The sequence below is a fragment of the Girardinichthys multiradiatus genome, chromosome 20, assembly GCF_021462225.1.
Source record: "Girardinichthys multiradiatus isolate DD_20200921_A chromosome 20, DD_fGirMul_XY1, whole genome shotgun sequence".
Taxonomy (NCBI): domain Eukaryota; kingdom Metazoa; phylum Chordata; class Actinopteri; order Cyprinodontiformes; family Goodeidae; genus Girardinichthys; species Girardinichthys multiradiatus.
Genome location: NC_061812.1, coordinates 25,042,254 through 25,057,515, shown reverse-complemented (window position 1 = coordinate 25,057,515; position 15,262 = coordinate 25,042,254). Strand labels below are relative to the sequence as shown.

The window sequence follows — 15,262 nt, the reverse complement described above, 5'->3', positions numbered from 1 at the left end:
TAACTAACACCGCTTCCAGCTAAACTAAATGATCAGAATGAAACTAATTTAAATTGTTTTAAAAAACCTTCTCAAATATTTAGATATCGTTAATGAAGTTGCAATAAATGTGGACAATCAAGCAAAAAGAAAAACAACAAATATTAAAAAATATATCTTGAAGCTGCTTGAAATAAGAAAACTACTGCATTATTTATATTTATGCAAAATATTAAGAGACACCGAAGGTTTTATGTCAGCGTTCATTTTTGTGTTTTTATAATGTGTGAATTCAGCTGGAAGAGACTTGTTCTTTGGATCATTGTCATTTGGATTATAATTGTTTTTTACACTGAAAAGAGAGCTAAACCTAATGGGGTTTTTGTTTTTTGTTTTTGTTACTTCTAATCTGTAATTCTCAGAAATGTGTTTTTACTTTGATATGTACATTCCACTCAGCAGCTTTATGTTTAAAAATAATTGGGGAAGCAGTTACAACATTGTGCAAAGATTTATTTATTTACTTTTTTTATTTTACAGTTTTGACTGGTATGTTTAATGCTGTGAATAAGTTGAAATAAATGTCAAAACATTAAGACTATTGCAATATTAAGGTGTAGTGCTTTCTTTTTTTTTTCCAGTGCGGGTCCTTGTATGTCACACTAGTATTTAAAAATAGAAAATGTTAATACAAAACCTAAATAGTAAGCACAGAATTAATATAAAATACACATAAAACTTTGTGTAAAAATGGTATATACAGAATTAGATTTGTATAAGCTAGAAATAAAATCTACGTAAATGGACGTGTATAGAATTAAGACTGTTATATTCTGAACTGGAAAGGTTTTATGGACATCCAACAGTGACAAATATTTGTCTAAGAAAGTAGATATATAGAAAATGCTAGATAGAATAAAATAATTTTTAGTGAAAATATATAACTAAACATGTCTAATTTTACTACAAGTAAAAGCTTTTCATTGTCTCACACCTGAAGTTGTATCTGGAAATTTGGGAATTACAATATAACAATCCTGAAAAGTTCAACAGTGCTTTAAACAATTAGTGGGTAGATGATAAATACTGCAGATATCTAGTCAGTAAGTCATTACTTCCAAGTAGAGGAGAACAGGGCTTTCTTCTTAACTAAAATAATATTTTATACATGCAAACTGGCATTTTTACAAGAAAAAAGAGTGTGACTTTTCATATTCATTAATTGGGCTTTAAGCTTCAGATACCCACAAGTACATTTTTTCCATGTCAAGCTATTTGAAAAATGTAATAAGGGAAATACTGAGATTTGTTACACATAGATAGTTTTTGTGTGTATTTCTAGTAATTTAACTGTGGTGTACAGCAAATGAAAACAAAAATGTCACTTTCTTTGAAAATTAGAATATCACCAAACACCAGTATAAAACAAATTTTATTTAAAAAAAATCTACCAGCCTACTAAAAGTGTATGTCCATATACTGTACAATATATGAACTCTATATTTGGTTTGGACTCAATAATAACTGCATCCGTGTAGCGTGGCGATCAGCCTGCATCTCTGCTGAGGTGTTAAGGAAGCCCAGCTTGCTTTAACATTGACCTTCTGCTCATCTGAATTGTTGGTTGTGGGTTGATATGACTTCTCAAGTCATCACTCACTGTGGAAACTTCACGCTGCGCCCTAGGCAGTTTCAATTTTGTAACTTCCCACTCTTCCTTCAGACTCTGAGACCTTGATTTCCAAATGAAATGAAAAATAATCTAAAGAGACATTTGGGCCGCTGAACACGAGTCAGTCCTTTTCTCCTCTGAGGTAAGATACTTGTGGAGTTGTCTGGTTCAGGAGTGGCTAAACACTTATGCATTGCTCTGTGAACAACCAGCTGCTTTAGCAATGACCTATTGTGGACTACCCTCATCATTCTGTGTGAATATGTAGCCTCTCTCTTGGCCATAACATAACATTTATGCATTTAACGATACGTTTTTATTTCCTTTTAGGTAATAGTTTGAAAATATAATTAAACTTCGGGGTTTCCTATTAGTTTCACTTTTAGAGTTGAATTACTGAAATAAAATAACCCCTCTATCATATTATTGATATGTCTCTTAGTGTTGAATGGGGATGTCAGCTTTGCAGTTGCGCTGCAACTATGACATGATAAACTGACTTGCCATACAGTCCGAAATGCGTTTGACTGCGTCACAGTTACAGAATGGTTTCGCCCATAGTAGGGGTGTTTTATTCACTTTTGAACATATTGTAAAAAAACAACGTTCTGTATTTACGAGTCTTAATATCAATATAAATGATTGAAAACACCGGGTCTTCCGTTGTTTGGCTTTTTAAAAGAACAAAGTGTTTTTTAGGAGTAAGGTGAAATCCCCCCTACTGGGTCTGTTTGTTGGTTGTCTGCCTCTGGTGAGTACAGTTAGTAATCATTACTGCTCCTTAAAAGTAAAATAAATAAACGTATATTTTGTTTGAAGTATTTCGCCGACAGTTTGGCTTGCTTACTACCATTCTAAGCTAGTTAACCTCAGGTTCAGCTCAGGTTACCTTAAACAAGGCTAGCCCGGTTCTTAGCGTGACTTTAGAGGGTCAGCTGAGAGCGGAAGGCAGGTAGAGTAACTGCTCCTCCGGTAGGCTCCAGATATAACCGGGTTCAGCGCTTTGGGTTTAAATATGTGCTATAACTATACACTTATTTCATGAATACTGTCAAGGTTTGCTGTAAACGTCTTTCATGTCTTTAAGGGGGTAAACAAATCACACCATGCTACCTGACAAGGACGGTCCAGCTGTTGGAGGGGGTCAGGGCTCCCCTGAAGGAGAGGACCCCTCTGTGGCCCTGTTCAGGGAATACCTTCGTCTTAAAACCGTCCACCCTGACCCCGACTATGGTGAGACTCTTTATGTCACAGCAATCTAACATTAGATATTAAAATATCCCAGACTAGTGTGCTTTTTTTTTTTTCACTTCTTGTTTAGGCTGCTTATATCTGATCAATACAAATATTTATCTGACACATTCCACAATGCAAACGTTTTGTCCATATCTTTACAGCTTATTCTCTTTTTGCTGTATCAGGTGTTGCATCACCTGCTCTTTTCTCAAAGTCCATTGGTTATCTTCATCAGTTACACATTAAATGCTCACAGTTTGGTACTAAGCTGAACATTTTCACCTGGAGTGAAATCTTATGGCCCTGAAATGGATTCAAACAAACAGTAGAAACCTGGAAATGATTGTTAGGAATAAGCATGGGCTGGTTTCTTGGGTTTTAGGTGAGCGTTGATACTTATGGTTTCACAAGAAGTTTTGTACCATGTCTGCTGTTTAAATTACTTCAAATCTTGTAATACTTTATAATGTTTTTTGCATTTAACTATTAGGTTTAAACAAAACAAAATAAATAAAATACCAAAATGCTATATTAAAACAGCTGGTGACGTTAAATAACTTTTACAAAAATGGCCTAAACAATTACTTTTCAAAATCTTTTAAAATGTACATTTGTTTATACACAACTAATACCTAACCCACATTGACCAAATCCATGTTTTTGGATCTTTTATCATGGAATCCAGCTAATATTGGAAACAAAAAGCAAGTAATTAATTGATTTTCATTTTAAAACTATATAATATTTAATTGACATACAAGTAATTTTTTTCATCTTATACTGTGACTGTAGGAGGCGCTCTTTCTTTAATAGAATTTAATGGATTTCTTTAAAATCTTTCTTTAAAATCCATCTTCAAACAAAAATTAAATAGTCTTTTGTTTTTTTGTTCATCATTATTGGTTTCTAATGAGAAAATCCAATTACCAAAACATTTAGTGTGCTATTACACAAAGAAACAGGAAAATCAGGCTGACAAACAGTGTTTCAGCTGATCCCACAGCATTTAGACATTCTCATTTCCCCTTATGGGTACCTAGAATCTCCAAAACATGCAAAATGATCCAAGAAAAATAATTTTTTTATTTGTTTTTTATGATTTAACTGAAGCAGTGAATAACCAACAGCAAAAAGAGTTGTGACTGGGAATTTTAACATATCTATTAATACTAAAACCATCCATTCTCCTGTGTTTTTATTCATTTCTAGATTCTGCTCTAAGGTTTTTGGACAGAATAGCTGAGGAGCTGGAGCTGCCAATGAAAAAGATTGAGGTGATTTACTCCAGATCAGATGCAAGCATGCTGTAAGCTTGTGACAGATGTTTCCTAATTCACCCGTTCCTCTGCTCTCAGATCTGTCCGGGAAGAGTTGTGTCGATCATGACATGGGAAGGAACGAAACCCACCCTAAAATCAGTCTTACTGAATTCCCACACAGACGTTGTACCGGTTTACCAGGTACGAGCTTGACAATCCATTTGTGAGTTCCTGTCCTGTTATTACCTGAAACAGATGAGTAAAGAATAGACCTGGTATCAATCTCTTCTCCAGGAGCATTGGAAATACGATGCTTTCAGTGCTATTAAAGATGCTGAGGGTAACATTTATGCCCGTGGATCACAGGACATGAAATCTGTGACTATACAGTAGGTATTTAAAAAAAAACAAAAAACTGTCTTGTGATCTTCTCTTGTGTTTATGTGCAGTGACAACAACCTGTTTTATCACTGAATCTGCACTCTCGTCAATTCGGACATTTTCTTTGCACAAAATGTGCTGAGTTGGGTTTTTGTTGCCTGTGTAGGTACATTCAGGCGGTCCGAAGACTGAAGGCGCAGCGATGGAAACCGACACGCACCGTGCATTTAATGTTTGTTCCTGGTAAGTGATTTGACTGGTTGCATGCTTCATACATCAGCTGTTTAGGACTTTAGGAGCTTATGCTCGGCTACACCATGTCATAAAGTGTCCTTTTACCTATTTTGCCAACCCAGGTAAAGCTATATGTAGCTTTGCAATACATGAAAGTAAATCTATTATTGCGGTAGCATGTCTTACATAAACATTTAGAAAACCCAGTCTTTACTTTGAGTACATTTATTCAGTCAAGAAGAAATCCCATTTAAAACAATAAAGGTTTTTAATCACCAAAATCACCAGTTGCAAAGTTGCAGAAGCATTTTTGCGATTTAATATTTACATTTTTTGGGATGATCAAAGTTTTTATTGAAGTTTTATTTAGGAAATTTCTGTCTTGTGTTTTGTTTCCCTGTGGTAAAAATATGGCATAACACAGAAGCCCATTTCTCTAAGTCACTGGATGAAAACCCAGGCTTATCTTGCCAGCAGTGACGGTGTGCAAGAAGGTAAGGGAGGTGAAAAAAGGCTCACTATTGAGGAACTACAGTCAAGAGTGGCACATTTGGGTCACCAAGTCTAAAGAACAGCAAATTGAAGAATCTACATGGCAACCAGTTGTTTTGGAGAAACAACCGGAGAAACATCCAGAAAGAAAAGCTTTTTTTTCTTCTACCATCAGAAACATAAACTACCAGATAATTATAAATGATCCTGGGACTTAATCAGGAACCCTGCAGATGTTCTTGGGCTGAAAGAGTGCAAGGCTTTATGAGCTCTTTGAAAGACCAGGCATGTTAATGAAGAATTTGGAGGACTCTGACTGGACGTCACTGGGACCTTCAGCTGGATTATGATCCAACACATATGGACAAATCTAAATGAAAACAAATAACTAGTGGGCTGAGAAAAGTGCATAAAAGAAGACCTAGGCCTCTGAATGATTGAAAGACTATGTGCAAAGAGGAATGGTAAATTATCCCTCTTTCTGTGTGCTCCAACCTTCAAAAATGTTCTAGGAATAAATTTACAGGTTGAGATGTTTTCTGCGAGATTATGCTACTGCAACAAAATATGAATTTGTTTTAAGGTTTCCCGCACATCTTTACCAAGGGTGACAATGAATGTGGCCAGCACTAAAACAAACAAAACTAGAGGGAACTGTTCAAATCTAAACAGCCTTTCTGTGAAAAGTCGTTGTGTTTTTAAATATTCGCAACTTTGACTGTGAGACTTTTCTTTCAGATGAGGAAGTTGGAGGCCACAAGGGAATGGAAGCATTTGTGACACATCCAGAGTTTGAAAAATTAAACATTGGCTTTGCTCTGGATGAAGGTATCTTACCTGTTTGTTTGTTTTTTTTGTACATTTCTCACATAATTCTTTATTTTACTTAAATTAAGAAATACATGTCTTTAGCTACTGAACTAAAATTGTGCCCACAGAAAAGTAGGTGTGAGAGTTGCAGTTTAAGTAAGGCAGAGAAACATTACTATTTGCTCTTGTAAAAGATCAATGCTCTGTAACACATCATAGCTGATAATAAAAGAAAAAATGAAGTGCCTTTTTCAGTAGCCCTTTGAGCCTTCTTCTATTTTTCAGTAGTTGTCAACAGGTAAGGTCTCTTTTCATAGGGATTCAGTGTGATCTGTTTTTACAGAAGGGGACCCCATATATTACTTGTAATAAAGACTGCTTGTAATGATTGTCTGAATTATCCCTTATCAAAATGACTACTTTGAAGGAATTATAAGCCTGAGAAGGTAGGGTACCTACAGAGTCTGAAAAAGTCTGATGTTTTGTCCAGGTATTTTCATGGTCTTGATAAGGCTGGAAAATTGAAGTATGGCATGGTTTTTTTTATTGTTCATATTTCCACTCTTTATTCTCCATCCCATAATGTAAAAGATCTGTCAGACTAACTGGTCTATCAGTTAGTGAGTGGTTATTGTGTTTTGTTGGAAATATTTGCCATAAATTCAAAGTGAACGTTAGTGTGTTTAAAAGTTCAGTGCCCAAAGATAAACCAGTTTGCATAATAGAAGTGGGAAAGTGGGTTTTATCTGAAATGGACCTTTTCAGAGACGGTAAATGTTCAGTTAAATCTAACAGCCTGAATTTTCTATTAAATGTAAAGCTGATTAAAATGTTTATTTAGTTTTTCCTCGTGTGTCTGGAGTGTTACTGTTGCTGATCTGACCCATATTTGACTCTTTTCATGCTGATCTTCTGTTTCTTGTTTGTGTTCTGGAGGTCTGGCCAATCCTGGTGAGGCTTTCACTGTGTTTTATGGAGAAAGGAACCCCTGGTGTGAGTACAAAACACACATAAGGATGTAAGGCTCCTGCACGTCTGGCCACTCTGTTTCTGTCCAAGAACAAAAAGAAAGCCTGACCATTGTAGAAGCTTTGTTGTTATGTTTCAAACTTTGATAGATGGCAGAAACATGGTAAAGTATTCCTTAAATAAAAACAGGATGTCTCCTTCTTTCCAGGGATTACTGTCCGCTGCCCAGGAAGTCCTGGTCATGGGTCGAGGTTTGTGGAAAATACAGCTGCAGAAAAGCTGGTAAGAAACTTTAATTATGGCCCACATTTCTTTATGATGCACTATGGAGACATGGCCAAATATTTTTGCTTAAAACATTTTTGTACACGTTGATGATTAACTAATTATACTGTAAATACTACTGTACAAATAGTGTAAACTGCAATACAATTGAATCTCTACTTCTCTAAGTTTTGGTTCTGGTCAGAAATGTAGCATTATTTTTCCCCAGCCATGTTTAATTTAACCCAATCTGCCTATTACAGCCTTGTTATTTCATTTACAGCAAAGCAATGGTAATATAGGACATGTGTCAATGTGCCCCATGGCAGCTGTGGCTACAGTGTAGTCCACCACTGTCAGTGTGTGAATGAGTGGATGACTGATTGTAGTGTGAAGCGCTTTGCGGCCTTTGGACTTGATAAAGCGCTATACAAGTACAGGGCATTTACGTGTGTTTTCTATTAGATATTTCCATTCGATTATTCGCAGTTTTATATAATCACAGATTCTGCCACATTTACAGTTAATAAAATCACTGGAACACAAAATGTCTTGTCGCAAAGATTAATTGAGACAAAACAGGTCAGTTTCTTTTCTGTGTTGCAGCGACAAGTCATCAACTCTTTTCTGGACTTCAGAGAGAAGGAGAAACACCGGTGAGAAAGTTTAAATTGTCCCGCTTTTAAATTTTCTTTTATAAATAAGAGCAGGTGAAAATCTGCTAATTTAAATAGCACATTGTTCATTCAAGACTAATGTATAAAATACTAGTAATATTAAATACGATAACATATATGATTAAAAAAAATCAAATAAAATGTAATTATATTGAGTTTCAAAGGTTGCTTAAGGCCCAAAATTAGTTCTTCGAGAGTCTAATTCAATTCAATTCAGTTTTATTTATATAGCGCCAATTCACAACACATGTTGTCTCAAGGCACTTCACAACAGTCAGGTACATACATTACAATTAATCCTAACCATTGAACAGTGCAGTCAGGGTTAGTTATTTATTCAAATTGGATAAAAGGTTTTTCTGTCTAAGGAAACCCAGCAGATTGCATCCAGTCAGTGATTTGCAGCATTCCCTCCTCCTGGATGAGCATGTAGAGACAGTGGACAGTCACTGGCGTTGACTTTGCAGCAATCCCTCATACTGAGCATGCATGTAGCGACAGTGGAGAGGAAAAACTCCCTTTTAACAGGAAGAAACCTCCAGCAGAACCAGGCTCAGTGTGAGCGGGCATCTGCCACGACCGACTGTGGGTTTGAGAGAACAGAGCAGAGACACAAAAAGAACAAAGAAGCACTGATCCTGGAGTACTTTCTATGGGAAGGAAAAGTAAATGTTAATGTGTAGCTCCTTTAGTTGTTTCACCTAGAAAGAAAGAACAGATAAACTCTGAGCCAGTTTATCTAATAAATCATAATTTCTCACCTTTTCCTTATTTTTAAATATTATTGTGCCCGTATGTGTTGAGTAAACTCATCAGTTCTACAACAGATACTACCAGACCAACAATGAAAGGTAAACTTTCATTTTAACAGTAGCAAAAACCTTCTGTATGTCTCATGATGATCTTTTCGGTTTTGGAGACTTCTTGTTTCATCTTGCGGCCTGCTCTCAGAGTGATCTTGCTTGGAAGTCCAGACCCGAGTATGTTGGCAGATTTGAATGCCCTCCACTTATAAACAATTTTCCATAGAGTGAATTGACTCACGTCAAGTTCTTTTGAGGCCTTTTTAACTCTCTTATCAGACTCAAATGCTGCTACAATGCACTTTCTGAAGGTCAACAGTTATTTCGATCATGTCATGGCGTTCATTCTTCGGTCTGGAGCACACAAATCTAAATGTCTGAGGTTTAAACAGGGCTGAGAAAAAATATTTTAATAATAAACAACTGCTGTATTATAGCCTAAATATCTAAATGTCCAAATATGTTAGAAAAACTGCCTTTGTTGTATCTGTCAGGTTAAACACCAGTGAGTGTTTCACGCTGGGAGACGTCACCACTGTGAATTTGACCATGGTTAGAGGAGGTGTGGCCTACAACGTCATCCCAGCTGAAATGGATGTCAGCTTCGACTTAAGAATCCCCCCGGCAGTAAACCTCCAGGTATGTAAGTGCACATGTTGCCTTATTCACATATAACTCCACAGTGACGAACTCGTGTGTTCAACGCAAACTCTAAAACCCCCATCAGGAGTTTGAGAAGCAGATCAAGCAGTGGTGTAAGGATGCAGGAGATGATGTCACATATGAGTTTGCTCAGGTCAGTGAATTTCCTCCAGGTTAGTCAAACAACATGGACCTGTATGATCTACTCCTGGCTGCTTCTCTTCTACTTCTGTCTGTTTTGTTGATTGAAACTCAATTTGTTCTTCTCTGTCGCAGAAACACATGAACCAGAATGTCACATCCACAGCTGAGAACGATCCCTGGTGGAGCACCTTCAGCACTGCCTGCAAGTCATTGTGAGTACATTGCAGGTCACAAGTTTACATACATACATCCTCTACAGGAATGTCAGATTGATTGGGGCTTTTAATTATTTATTTGAGTTTTTTTTTTTTTCGGGATGCCCTGAATACAAAAAAATACCTGGAATTGTATTTGAACACTGGGTCAGCAACTTCGAATTTAAGATGAGAACTTCTCTGTTCCATATAGTCAAAACTAAACATACCGGCCTAAATATATACAGTACAGACCAAACGTTTGGACACACCTTCTCATTCAAAGAGTTTTCTTTATTTTCATGACTATAAATATTATAGCTTCACACTGAAGGCATCAAAACTATGAATTAACACATGTGGAATTATATACTGAACAAAAAAGTGTGAAACAACTGAAAATATGTCTTATATTCTAGGTTCTTCAAAGTAGCCACCTTTTGCTTTGATTACTGCTCCATACACTCTTGGCATTCTGTTGATGAGCTTCAAGAGGTAGTCACCTGAAATGGTTTCCAACCGTCTTGAAGGAGTTCCCAGAGATGCTTAGCACTTGTTGGCCCTTTTGCCTTCACTCTGCGGTCCAGCTCACCCCAAACCATCTCGATTGGGTTCAGGTCCAGTGACTGTGGAGGCCAGGTCATCTGGCGCAGCACCCCATCACTCTCCTTCTTGGTCAAATAGCCCTTACACAGCCTGGAGGTGTGTTTGGGGTCATTGTCCTGTTGAAAAATAAATGATGGTCCAACTAAACGCAAACCGGATGGAATAGCCTGCCGCTGCAAGATGCTGTGGTAGCCATGCTGGTTCAGTATGCCTTCAATTTTGAATAAATCCCTACAGTGTCACCAGCAAAGCACCCCCACACCATCACACCTCCTCCTCCATGCTTCATGGTGGGAACCAGGCATGTAGAGTCCATCCGTTCACCTCTTCTGCGCCGCACAAAGACACGGTGGTTGGAACCAAAGATCTCAAACTTGGACTCATCAGACCAAAGCACAGATTTCCACTGGTCTAATGTCCATTCCTTGTGTTCTTTAGCCCAAACAAGTCTCTTCTGCTTGTTGCCTGTCCTCAGCAGTGGTTTCCTAGCAGCTATTTTACCATGAAGGCCTGATTCACACAGTCTCCTCTTAACAGTTGTTCTAGAGATGTGTCTGCTGCTAGAACTCTGTGTGGCATTGACCTGTTCTCTAATCTGAGCTGCTGTTAACTTGCGATTTCTGAGGCTGGTGACTCGGATGAACTTATCGTCCGCAGCAGAGGTGACTCTTGGTCTTCCTTTCCTGGGGCGGTCCTCATGTGAGCCAGTTTCTTCATAGCGCTTGATGGTTTTTGCGACTGCACTTGGGGACACTTTCAAAGTTTTCCCAATTGTTCGGACTGACTGACCTTCATTTCTTAAAGTAATGATGGGCACTCGTTTTTCTTTGCTTAGCTGCTTTTTTCTTCCCATAATACAAATTCTAACAGTCTATTCAGTAGGACTATCAGCTGTGTACTGTATCCACCTCCTGCACAACACAACTGATGGTCCCAACCCCATTTATAAAGCTTGAAATCCCACTTATTAAACCTGACAGGGCACACCTGTGAAGTGAATGCCATTTCAGGTGACTACCTCTTGAAGCTCATCAACAGAATACCAAGAGTGTGCGGAGCAGTAATCAAAGCAAAAGGTGGCTAGTTTGAAGAACCTAGAATATAAGATGTATTTTCAGTTGTTTCACACTTTTTTGTTCAGTATATAATTCCTCATGTGTTAATTCATAGTTTTGATGCATTCAATGTGAAGCTACAATATTCATAGTCATGAAAATAAAGAAAACTCTTTGAATGAGAAGGTGTGTCCAAACCTTTGGTCTGTACCGTACATGCACTCCCACTGATATTTGGATAAATGCTCCTTAACAAGTTGCACCTCAATCACACACTGTACATAGCATTCAATAAGCTTCTGGTGTAATTCTGGCTGAATATGAACATTTTCATATTCCCTCTTCTAAGATCACTCTTCATTTCAGAATGTGTTGAGCTCAGTTAAAATGATTGGATCTCTGGCACAACTTTGACTTAAAGCATCATATAGTCCATAAGCTTAATGTGAGCCTCCTTTATCCATGCTCAAACCAGTTTTGACGTGGATTTGTGACTATTTTCCTGTTGGAGCACCAAGCTGTTTCTGTTTCAGCTCTGCAGTTGTTGACTTCAGGCAAAGTTGAAGAATTTTGGAGGTTTCCTTATTTCATTCACTTTGTCCAATGCACAGAAGACTCTTGGCATGATCCTAATACCACCATGCTGGATAGCTCAGTCTTTGTCTGACCATAGAACATTTTTGCAGAAAGCATTTGGCTTGTCCTTGAAGGTAGCTCCATATTTCAGTCTAGATTGAAGGTGTCGATTTCAGGGCAGGGGCTTCTTTCTTGGTCGGGATCCTCTCCGTCGTTGTTGAAGTAAGACTCGTTTCACTGTAGACAATGACATAGGTGGTCCAGAAGCTTTGTAGACCTTTCCTGGAAATCGTAACCAATTTGTGTTTGGGTCATATTGTTGAGACTTGAGTGTTCTAACAAAACAGTCTGTCATTTTCTACCGCTTATTCCATAGTGGGTTGCTGGAGATAGGCACCAGGTTCTAACAAAACAATTATCCCAAAAAATAACACATCATAACTGGTTTTGGCATTGCCTTCCCAAAGCTACTTCTAAACGTTGGGTCAGACAAGAAACAGACAAGTTTAATTAAACTCCAACGATTCTACCAAGAACAGTGCTCAAACATCCATCTAAAATCAACCCAGAGGATTGTTAATGGCTACAAATAACATGTGGTCAAGGCTCAGCTTGCTAAGAGACATTTCGCAAAATATTAGTGTATGTTTATATTTGAGCCTGTGTGAATTAGAAAAAATACACAATAAATTCATACATATAAAAAATGGTTTGAACACTAATTCACTGTAAATCAGTTCTGCTGGTGTACAGTATGTGTGTAGCTTGCCTTCATAGAGTCCTCAAGCATAACATCTGCATATTGTCTAAGTGTATCATAAGTATTTCCTTGTCTCTGTATTTTCGTTTGGACGACCCTTGTAATGTGTTTCCTTCCTAAGTCTTCACAGATCAGCTGCAGTTGCTCATAAAATCCCTATTTCTGTGTTTGGCAAAGAACATTTTTATTTATTCATCACATTGCCTGGAAATGCTCTACATTTCTTATGCATCATACCTTCATCTCCACTGTAGGAATATGACTTTGGATAAGGAGATATTCCCAGCTGCCACCGACAGCCGTTTCATCAGAGCGGTAAGAATCAGAAAAGCAAATGGAACCTTTTTTGTTTAACATGTAAAACTAAACTACAGCGGTGACGGATTTCCTGTGTCTGAGTTAACAATTTTTTTTTATGACTCCAGGTGGGTATCCCTGCTATCGGCTTTTCTCCAATGAACAGGACTCCCATTCTGCTGCACGACCACAACGAGTATCTGAATGAGCGAGTGTTCCTGAACGGCGTCGGTGTGTACGAGAGGCTCATCCCCGCTCTGACAAGTGTTCCCGCCTCACCGGACGAGGCTTAGCTGAGCTTTAATCCTCACTGAAATGCATTTCAGTGACAATATGAATATTTAACTTGAGGAATTTGCAGAGATTACCAAAGAATAACAACATGTATACGATTAAGTCAAACTGAGCACTTAACCTTTGATACTTGTTAATTTTTGATGATTCTCAGGTTGTAGGCGGAGCACTGCAGTGAGTTTTGCATTACATCACATAGCATCAGATTTTACCAACATATTCACTGTATAAAACATCAACATATCCAAAAGAAAAAGATCACCTACTGTGATAAAGATTGTTTTCACTTGAACAACCATAGTGTGATAAATATCAAACATTTGTTAAATTGTAAATGACTATTCATCAGATAGAATCTTATTTAATAAATATACATTAATACATATATTTGTTTGTTACGTCTTTTGCTCAAGTTGAAGAGTTACAGATCTGTGCCAGATGTTACACTGAAATTAATTTGCAGTGCCCTGCGTGTTCATATCTCTTGAACCTTGAGGATTTCAATATGTTTGGATATGGAACAGAAAAGGCAAATTAGCACATCATTTTGAAGTGGAAGGTTGAATGCATTTGTATTCAGGCCCCCTGGAGTCAATACTTTGTAGAACCACCTGTTGCTGCAGATACAGCTGCAAGTATGTTGGTGTACGTCTCTACCAACTAACCTTTCTGTTCTTTCCAAAATATCTCAGGTTTAGTCAGATTCGACAGAGAGATTCTGGGAACATTAATTTTCAAGCCTTGCCACCGATACTCTGACCTGGCCTTTCTGGAAAACTGGAAAGAATAAAGCCTTTATGAAAGAAAGCCATAGAAAGACTGTGTTGTAATTTGCCAGAAGAAACAGCGTATGTTCTCTGGTAAGACGAGATCAAAGCTTAATGTTTTTGCTCTAACGCGAAACACTGCCCTAAAGACACCATCTCTAAGGTGAAACATGGTGGCGGCAGCATTAATGGGAAGTTTTATTTGTAACAAAATAAGAACAAAAATTCCTTACCTTTAATACATTCATTCATCTTCTATACCACTTATTCCATAGTGGGTCACAGGGGAGCTGGTGCCTATCTCCATCAGTCTACGGGCGAGAGGACAGGTTGCCAATGCATCGCAGGGCAACACAGAGACATACAGGACAAACAACCAAGCACACACTCATTCACACCTAAGGCCTATTTAGAGAGACCAATTAACCTAACAGGGATGTTTTTTGACTGTGGGAGAAAGCTGGAGTACCCGGAGAGAACCCACGCCTGGATGGGGAGAACATGCAAACTCCATGCAGAAAGACCCCCGGCCAGGAGTCAAACCCAGGACCTTCTTGCCGCACGGCAACAGTGATACCAACTGCACCACCGTGCAGTCCCTTGAATATAATGAGATAAAATGTGCTGGTCCCGATTCTGAGAAGGAACTAAATGCACTAAAGATATATTTACATTTTGAGATTATGAAGGAATTAAATCACAAAACTAAATCTCTTCCCTTGTGTCATAAAAGTGGCGTTGAAGTACATGGTTGTCATCAAACATTTTGCCATTGGGGTAACAGAAAAGAATGAAAATGAGAAGATGGCCTTACAAATCATATTGAAAACCTTTGTTTTTAGCTGAAATCGCTCATCGATAAAATGTTATCTTTAAACAGCTTAAAGTGGAAGATTTTAGAAATACTTTAAGACAAATCAGTGATTTGTCAGTGGCTGGAGTAATTCTTTACAGGCTGACAGTTGCTTAGGAATGCCAACATTTAAGGCATTTTTGTTTTCTTGTTGGCTTTGTTTTCCTTTGTGAAAGTTTTTAAGCAATCCATAGCAATTTAAATATTGAAATATTTAGGTTGTACAATTTAAGTTGTAGTGGGTAATTTAGTTTGGAAGATGCATTCAAATTTCTGCCTGAAATTCAGTTTTGACAAT

At 37.8% G+C, this 15,262-nt stretch overlaps 1 protein-coding gene across 3 annotated transcripts; it reads left to right on the top strand.

Moving 5' to 3' along the window:
• The first annotated feature begins 2,242 nt into the window (after positions 1 to 2,242).
• LOC124856080 (aminoacylase-1A-like) lies at positions 2,243 to 13,729 on the top strand. 3 transcript variants are annotated; one of them, XM_047346272.1, is made up of 15 exons: positions 2,243 to 2,402; positions 2,739 to 2,884; positions 4,097 to 4,161; positions 4,243 to 4,347; positions 4,441 to 4,535; positions 4,694 to 4,770; positions 5,992 to 6,081; positions 7,000 to 7,056; positions 7,241 to 7,314; positions 7,903 to 7,952; positions 9,271 to 9,415; positions 9,504 to 9,572; positions 9,695 to 9,774; positions 13,008 to 13,068; positions 13,179 to 13,729. In XM_047346272.1, exons 2-15 carry the CDS (start codon positions 2,758 to 2,760, stop codon positions 13,341 to 13,343), a joined length of 1,260 nt encoding a protein of 419 aa, XP_047202228.1. In that variant the 5' UTR covers positions 2,243 to 2,402; positions 2,739 to 2,757; the 3' UTR covers positions 13,344 to 13,729. The 3 variants fall into 3 exon arrangements, with proteins under 3 accessions (XP_047202228.1, XP_047202229.1, XP_047202227.1); XM_047346273.1 differs by lacking the exon at positions 2,243 to 2,402 and adding an exon at positions 2,458 to 2,603; XM_047346271.1 differs by lacking the exon at positions 2,243 to 2,402 and adding an exon at positions 2,467 to 2,623.
• The last annotated feature ends 1,533 nt before the right edge of the window (positions 13,730 to 15,262 follow it).